This window comes from Hydra viridissima, unplaced genomic scaffold (genome assembly GCF_058129835.1).
Source record: "Hydra viridissima isolate aposymbiotic clone 2 unplaced genomic scaffold, HvirCarnegie_v1 scaffold_15, whole genome shotgun sequence".
In the NCBI taxonomy this organism is placed as follows: Eukaryota; Metazoa; Cnidaria; class Hydrozoa; order Anthoathecata; family Hydridae; genus Hydra; species Hydra viridissima.
The window spans coordinates 8663548-8672057 of record NW_028324314.1 but is presented as its reverse complement, the minus strand read 5'-3'; the positions used below and the strand labels follow the sequence as shown (position 1 = coordinate 8672057).

The 8510-nt window shown below is 31.2% G+C and overlaps 1 protein-coding gene across 1 annotated transcript; it reads right to left on the bottom strand.

Annotated features, from left to right (window-relative positions):
* Positions 1-386: 386 nt before the first annotated feature.
* Positions 387-3200, bottom strand: LOC145192776 (uncharacterized). Its single transcript, XM_090073340.1, has 5 exons — positions 2923-3200; positions 2547-2784; positions 2169-2353; positions 1015-1989; positions 387-659 (listed from the first exon to the last, which is right to left on the bottom strand). The coding sequence occupies exons 1-5, from the start codon at positions 3184-3186 to the stop codon at positions 468-470; spliced, it is 1854 nt and encodes a 617-aa protein (XP_089929466.1). The 5' UTR covers positions 3187-3200; the 3' UTR covers positions 387-467.
* Positions 3201-8510: the final 5310 nt, after the last annotated feature.

The window sequence follows — 8510 nt, the reverse complement described above, 5'->3', positions numbered from 1 at the left end:
TTTTTAATTTTATGTCTTAAGTGAATTTTACATTATTTTTAAAAAATGCAATAATTTAACTGTATTTTTAAGAAAATTACTTTATCAGGTTCACAACTTATGGTACCACATTTCTTTTTGATTTATTATTTAAATGACTTGTGTTATGTAGAAGACTTGGCTTAGTCAATGCTGGTATGATCCTTAGTTATATTATCTTTAGCATGCGGGGGAAAAATGAAACATCTTTTTTTGATAAGTAATTCAACTATACTTTACAATGATATTTGTTTTATGTAGAAGAATAATATCTGGTCATAAAACCTAGATGATTGGTATGATGATTGGCTTAGCAAGCGAGTTTTATCTCGCTAACTCGTTTAAAAAGCAAACAAAAAAAAAATTAATTTAAGGACAATTTTATATTAACTGATGTTCTCTCATCTACAAAGAATATATTGAGCAGGATTGTTTTTTGCAAATAGTTCTTAAATATTTCCAAACATAACAACAACACTTGACTCATCTCTACCAACTTTAAAATTTTGGAAGGACGTGAACCCGTTATAATTAGAACGAAGACCACAGCCGAATCTTACGACGTGCACCATTACGATTGGATAGCCATAAGACGTTGCAACACCCCATGCTCTTTCCATGCTAGCTTTTGCATCTTTGTTCTGGAAAAAAAATTGCATATATTGCAATGTAATAAATTTATCATCTTTTTAATGTCATTAACTTTATGAAAACTTTTTTATATTATAATTACATCATCATTTTGATACAAAAGTTATCTTTAAGCAACATGCTGCGGTTATCTTGCTGTAGAGCAAAAATTACAAAAAAGTAAAATTTTATGAAAGTAACTCAGATATTTTTTTTATGCGTTCATATTTGTTTGGTGCATATATGTGTGTGTGTGTGTGTGTGTGTGTGTGTGTGTGTGTGTGTGTGTGTTGTGTGTGTAATAAGTTTATTTTTATTTTGAAAAAAATGTGAGTTTTAATACTAAAATATAGATTGAATTCTTACATAGTTAGTAACAGAGCGAAGAACAGCACCAGCTATTTCATTAAACTTTTCTGTTGTTGGAAAATTTGATGATTTTTTCGCCCATCCGACAACAAGGTTTCGCCTATGTTGTCTAAAAAAGTACACGTAATTACCCATAACTGCATGAGTGTCAAAACCGCTGACCTCGTTGTAGGCATTTACTGTGAAGTAATAATTTGGGTAAAGTTGGGATAAATACTGATGCAATATAATTCTGAAATCATCGTTGCTTCTTCCACTATGCAGCATCATTTGGTGTTCAATTTCTCCTTTCAAAATGTCGTGAACAACAACTTTTTCTTCGCATGTCTGTCCTTGCCAACCATTGCGACAAGTACATCGGAAAGTACAAGAATGGTCAGTAATATCTTGGCAGGTTCCTCCATTTTTACAAGGAAGGTTTTGACATTTAGGAGTGCAACAAGTGAATCCGATGTTGTTGGGATTGTTATTGCAAACTTGTTGTCTGGGTATGCAGTTGTCATTCCATCCGCAACTATTCTTTGTTTGTGGGTTGCAAGTTTTAATGCCAAGCTCAGCTTTATTTCTCTCACAATAATCATAGTACAAAGGCCCTAACCATTTCAAGATGTTTTTGTAATCAATGGTTGGGTGATTCTTCATGTGCGTTGCGGTGAATAGATTTAGTATTGAACTCAGCTCCATCTTAATTGGTGAGGGAGACTCGAACTTTTGCTGCGACCACGAAACAAGATCAGCTGCTGGCTTAGAACCGTAAGATGTTACAGACTCTCTTTCAAATCCTTCTACTGAATTACTGTTTGCTGAGTTAGCTATGTCGTTACAACTCTGTGATGTTTTACCAATACCTACTCCTGCTATTGTTAATTTAAGACGATCTTCGTTGCATTTTTGGATTTGGTCATCTGTACTTCGTTTAAATTCATCTGCAGAGTATCGTCGTACAATAGCTGTTCGTGCACCCATTGTTGTCTATTTATCATAATAGCAATTTGCATTTCGGTTCATCATTAAAAAATAGGGAATAAGTTAATATAAATTAAGCTATAAATTTATTTTTTCAAATTGTGTAAACATAAAAACACGTAAAAACATATATAAATAAAAACTTTTGAAGCGAACTTTTGTTGCTAGTTTTCGGGAAGTTTTACCTGCTGAAGGAAATGTGTTCCGAACTCTCGAATGAAGTCGTTAAGAACCGACTGCCGATTAGCTTCCAAAGTGTTATTTAAACGTATCAGGGAATAAACGAAGCCATCACTAAATGGTGGTGGATCAAAAGGACTTATACGGACGGTATATGTAGCGCAAGTTGCGTCTCGTAAAGTCAAAACACCTACAAAACGGATAAAGAAAAAATAAAGTTACTTTAGTATTTTTGGAACTTATAAAACATACATTTATAATACTAATAATATATTTATTACTAAGCAGCATTTATTTATAATATTTTGAGCTAACTTTAAATTATTTATGCTAGATCTTGACAGGTAAATTTCTACGTATAGACATTGAGTATAAATCTCTACCTCTTTTTTGGCTAAAAAAAGCTTCATTATTTTTGTATTCGCTGCTCGATGAGAAAGCAGCATCAACCAGAGGGGGAACTGTCGTTTTTACTCCCACTCCTTTAAGTTCAGCACTAACCTCGTACTGAAGGTTTGAAGTAAAGGTTGTTCCCTGGGAAGATTTTGATCCAATCTTCTTAACATAATCATCAACAGTTGTTATAGTGTCCGAACTTGACGACAGACTACACTGAACGGACTAAAATAGAATTTCAAAGTAATATATAAAATTAAATCAAACTTTATATCTACACAGCAATAAACAATAAAAAGTAATAAAAGTGAACCACGTTTTGCTAATTTATTTAAAGGAAATGTGACGAAAAAATTTTAATGCCTGTCGCACTGTAACTCCACCATGAAGCGCATATTTGTCTCCAGACGTTTTGTAAGTCGGCACAAAAATGTAACCTGTTGAGAAACCTGGGTCAGTGATATAAGCTGAAGTAAATGGATTTCCCTGAAGAATATTGTAACCTGTCATTGTTGAAACAATATTAGGATAGGGCTCATGACCTGGATTACACCATTCAGCATTGCAATACGGTGAAGCTGAACCTTTGCTTAGATAGGTAAACAACAAAAGCACCAAAAAATACATTTTTTATAAACTAAAAAAAATAAAGACGCGTATGTATATATATATATATATATATATATATATATATATATATATATATATATATATATATATATATATATATATATATATATATATATATATTGTATCTATCTATTTACACCTATTTGCATTTTAGCATTCATAGTGAACCAATTTTTTAGCCAAACCATTTTAACCTGAGCGATATTGAGAAGCAGAATTTATAGAAGGGATTTATTTGATATTTATTCAGTTGTACAGGTAAAGTTATACTTGTTTTGTACTAAATTGTAAAATCATAAGTTTATATGATCAGCTGAAAGCGTGCAAAAAAGAATGTCGCGTGATCATCATTTAGAATATCAAAGGTTCTTACGCCACTGCATGAATTTTTCTCGTCAGAATTAATTGTTTTTTATTGAACGTATTTTTCATCCAACTGGATTTTTCTCTTCAACTAATCACCAAATATAATCAGTCAATTATTTAATAAAAAGAAACTTTTTATTAAAACATTTAAAAATTGCGAAATCAAGGAAAACGACACAAGCAGTGGCAGTTGAATTTTTCAACTTTGATATATGTTGATTTCGTGAAAATAAAATCTCTATAATTTGATGATCAGAGAGAAGCAACGGCCTTCTTTGTTTTTTTTTTTTTTTTTACAATGATATATATTTTTTTTATAAGCTATACATATGATCGGTATTTATTCAAAATAGCAATAAAAATGAACTACCCAAAGTAAGAATTATGTTGATAGTTATATAGTGGTTTTCTTTTATTAGTCTAATGGCAGTTTTTAAATTTTTTATGAAATTCAAAGTTTTTTCCTTGCTTGTTTAACATGTTTCCGGGAACTATCGGCATTTATGGTATTTTTTTAAACGTATGTTTGTCGGAGAATTTTTTAAAGAAACAAATATTTATTGTGGATTTTTCTGATACTTAAACAGACATTATAAGACATTTTTTTAAAGTTGTGCTATTTTCAAATTTTTCGATATGAATCTTCGCTTGTGTTAAAGATCTTCGAAACGCTCATTAAACGTTAATTTAAAATTCTTTTCCTGCTTACGTCATTTATATAAATCAAACTGGCAATACAAAACGAATGTAAAATCGTGAAACGAATCAGAAAATATTATATTACAACTTATATTCTCGATTTTGTATGTTTCATGTTTAAAACTGTAAAACTTTTTTAAATACAAAACAATTCAAAAACTTTAAGGGTAAAATCCGTAAGACGTCAACCTATCTATGTGAATAATGGGAATTCTTTAGCAAACAATTCTGCTTTTATTATTAAAGGATAAATTCAGTTGAAGAATTCCAGTAAAATAATAATAATTTCTTTGATAGAATCCTTTTCTTCATTCTGCTTTTTAAGGAAAAACTATCAAAACAAAAAGGTTTTACGACATACGTTATAGACGTACTTTTAAGATACACGTCAATGATCATAAAATATAGCCGAAATTGAATGAGTTATAATTTTTATGTCTTACATATCCTAGTAAATAACTTTTGTAAATGAAAAGACTTTATATAAGGCGAAGCTATATTAATGTAAGACAGCCATTTTTAAACTTCTAATTAATGTACGGAAATTTTCGGCTTCAGTATCGGTAACCTTCAACTTGTGCTGTCGAAATTTTGGTTCAAGCTTTTACCATAATGAACCGAAATTTGTTTAGAAGATTATTTTTTTTTAATTTTAGATTTTTTTTTTTATTATCATTTAGAGTGGGGATCGTGATAATTTTCTAAATAGTATAGTGGTTTGATTTTATTGAAACATAATCAGTCTTTAATTTTAAGTTTTGTAAACTAAAACAACGTCAAGCGTTTATTTTTAGCTGTTATTCTCAAATTGTTCTTTAACTAAACATCAAAAAAATGTCTACACTTGTTCTAAACTTTTATTGTTAAACAGTTATTTTTGGGATTATTTTTCACAAATATAAAGGTTTAGGGTTTCTTAAAACTCTCTTTTTACAAGTTTCGGCATCTTTCCATTGTACCAATGGTTTTTTATTCGGTGTGACTTCGAAATAAAATAGACGAGCGAAACATTACAGTTATGAATCAATAAGTTATTGGAATTATATAACATCGTTTGTACCCGTATATATATATATATATATATATATATATATATATATATATATATATATATATATATATATATATATATATATATATATATATATATATATATATATATATAAGATGTAAAATATTTAGATAAGCAAACTTGAATTATTGTTAAATGATATTGTTGGTGATTAAAATTTTGGTGAAAAAAATTCTTAAACCTGATTGTCCGAAAATTTTTTCTTCATGATTTTAACCTTAAAACATGGTCCAGAAAAAATCCGGCCACTTTTGATAGCAAAAATAAATATGAAAAAACTATTTAACTTCTTTTTAATATTTAAATAACAGCCAAAGCAAGCATATTTTGAATAGATTGACGTATTTCAGTTGCTCTCAATTAGTGGCAAAATGTCAACAAAGAAAGAAGTTTCGAGAAAAAAAATTCTGCACAAATATCTTGAAAATCCGCTGGCTTCTGCTAAACTTATTGCAAAACAATTCACGGTTCCGCGAAGTTTACTTGGTGATGATCTAAGACAATATAAAGAAACTCTATCAATCAAAAGAAAACCTGGAACTGGGCGAAAGAGTGGGACTGTCAAATTATGATCGAGCAAAAAGTTCAAAATCAGTTAGAACCACTGTAAGACGTTCAAAATAAAATGAGCCTTTTAAGCATATCGTTACATTAAGTATCCAAACCGGCCGGAAAAACAGTGTTCAAGCAAAAAAAAGTACAAGATTATTGTATGACAATATTCTTACAAAACATGACGGCTGCATAATTATGGATGACGAAACCAAAGTTAAATGTGATTCGAATCAATGCCCGGTTAAAAAATCTCGGTAATTAATCGTAGAAGGGTTGCACAAAAGTACAAGTACGTTTCAGTAGATAAATTTAGTGAGAAGATAATGATATTGCAATGTATTTGTAGTTGCGGATAAAAAAATAAAATTTTCGTAGCACTGTCAATACTTGACAGTAATTTATATATCGAACAAAAAAACGTTAAAAAATGTCTTAAAAAAACGTTTGCTGCCTTTCATTAAAAAATAAAGAGGCCTTTCTAGATTTTGGCCTAATTTAGTTTATTCACATTAGTCTACAACGACAATTGAGTGGTGTAACAAAAATGGCGTCTAATTCGTTTCCAAACACCAAACCCACCAAATCATTCACAATTTCGTCCGATCAAGAAATACTGGGCCATAATGAAAAGATATTTAAAGAAGAATAATAAAATTGTTCATAATCACACAGAAATGCGTGATAATTGGAATAGAGTAAGAAGACAAGTTAAAAAAGTTGTGCAAAAAATAATGGCGGGTATTAAACGAAAAAGTCGAGTATTTCTTCGACAGCAAGAATAACTTGATATTTAAATGTATATATATCTTAAAATTATGTACTATAATAAAGTAATACTGTAAAGTAAAAAAGCTTTAGTTTTCATATTTAATTTTCCTATTAAAAGTGGCCGGATTTTTTCTGGACTATGCTTTATTTGACAAAATGCCAAATAAGGCTAAAACTCACTAAGAAAACCAAAAATGCATAAGATGGCTTTGTCTCAAAAAAGCTTCTAGAACACTGACTGGTGATATGAAACAAAAATCACAAACTATTTTAAAGAAGCAAATCGATTTTCACCACCCTAGGGTGCCTTTTGGAGATTGTGAGGCTCGTAGTCTCTTAGAAGATTTGATAAAAATCAGAAAGTCACTTTGCCTCAACTTCATGACTTTAATTCAATCCGTCTAAAAACACTGATAAAGACCTCAACCTGTGATTGCCAAATTTAATCAATTGCAAGACTATCTGGGAAAATAATGCTAAGTTTCCCTAAAAACTTAACTATTCCAAGACCCTAATGTCAACATGACTTAAAACCTTCAAAAGTTGTGTAAAATGCTTTTCTGCTATTGGTCAGAGTATTTCTCATGTATGCACAAAGACTTGGTAGAAGCCACAACAAAAAACAGAGTTCCAGAGTTAGTCACTTTTTCATCTAGTGCTTCCCCGCATGAAGAAGTACGACAAGCACAGTACTTCAAAGTATGTAATATCTTTGTTAGATGATTCTTTAAATTCAGATAGTTCAACAATTTTTCTCAAATTAGGTACTTTATTTACATGTTCCTCTGAATCCTCTAAATGCCTCTTTCAAGAAAAAAATTACCTTGCAGCCTAAGAATTTGCAAAAGTTCAAGTAAATTGGTTTCAACTTTGAAAAGTGTATCACAATCCGCATTGTGCAAAAAAACTTTATACCGGACTTTCAGTCTTTTGGGAAACTATTTGCGCCTGGATTTAAACTCATTGAAGTTAATTTTCCCAAAAATCAACAGCACCGAAATTAGTTGCACACTGCATCAGTGCAAAATCAGTTCTGGAACAAACCCTCCTTCAAAGGAGAGAGTTCACAAGAAGGTCTTGTGAAGGTTGGAACTGCAGCGAGAGTTGATTTTCAAATTGGTTGTAATGAATTTGCAACAACCCATTCAACAAGTCACAAGAGAACTTCTGACTCATCAGACTTAAAAGGATTCAAGTGTAAAAAGTCAGCTCTTGCTTGGTGCTTTCAAGGAGCTCTCAAAAACTTATGATAATGTCAAAACCATTTTGGAAATTGTCCAAGTGCACCAAATCGGTTTCTTCTTGCCTAGTGAAATAAAACTTGCAAACGTTATATATGGAAATCAGCCCCATGCTGGTTCACACCCCTGTACTTGGTGTGATGTTGGTGCAAAGAACCTTGCAAGCTGTGGAGCTCCTAGAGCATTTGGTTCTGTCAAGAAAAACTATGAAGTATCTGTCTCTTCTGGTGGTGCAAAAAAACAAAGAGGTGTAACAGCATTGTTCATTTTCCAATTATAAGCATCCCTGATGATTCTCTCAGTGCTGACCTTATTCCCCCAATGTAATTCCATCTGCCTTTGGGAGTTATGAACCATCTGCTTAAATTACTTAAAGATTCAAAGCCTAACACTGACAAGTGCCTTGCTGCACTTCACTTTCAAATTAAGGCATACTAAGGTGATCAGTTAGCAGGATCAGATTAGAGAAAACTCTTGAAAAACATAGGCTAACTTCAGCAGCTTGCTGAAAGAGAATCTGCGTTTCAAGTTTGATACACTGTGAAAGTTCAATGCAGTTGTTGACTCTTGCTTTGGAAACGAGCTTGACAAAGCTAACTCTGAAAAATCCAAAGCTTCAA

What these genes read in the sequence shown, in the direction of transcription:
- LOC145192776 (XM_090073340.1), bottom strand. Translation starts at nt 3,186, where the DNA reads ATGTATTTTTTGGTGCTTTTGTTGTTTACCTATCTAAGCAAAGGTTCA. An exon ending in TTTTTTTAGCCAAAAAAGAG is followed by an intron (nt 2,354 to 2,546) that starts GTAGAGATTTAT and finishes TCCGTTTTGTAG; the next exon opens with GTGTTTTGACTTTACGAGAC. An exon ending in GAACACATTTCCTTCAGCAG is followed by an intron (nt 1,990 to 2,168) that starts GTAAAACTTCCC and finishes TATGATAAATAG; the next exon opens with ACAACAATGGGTGCACGAAC.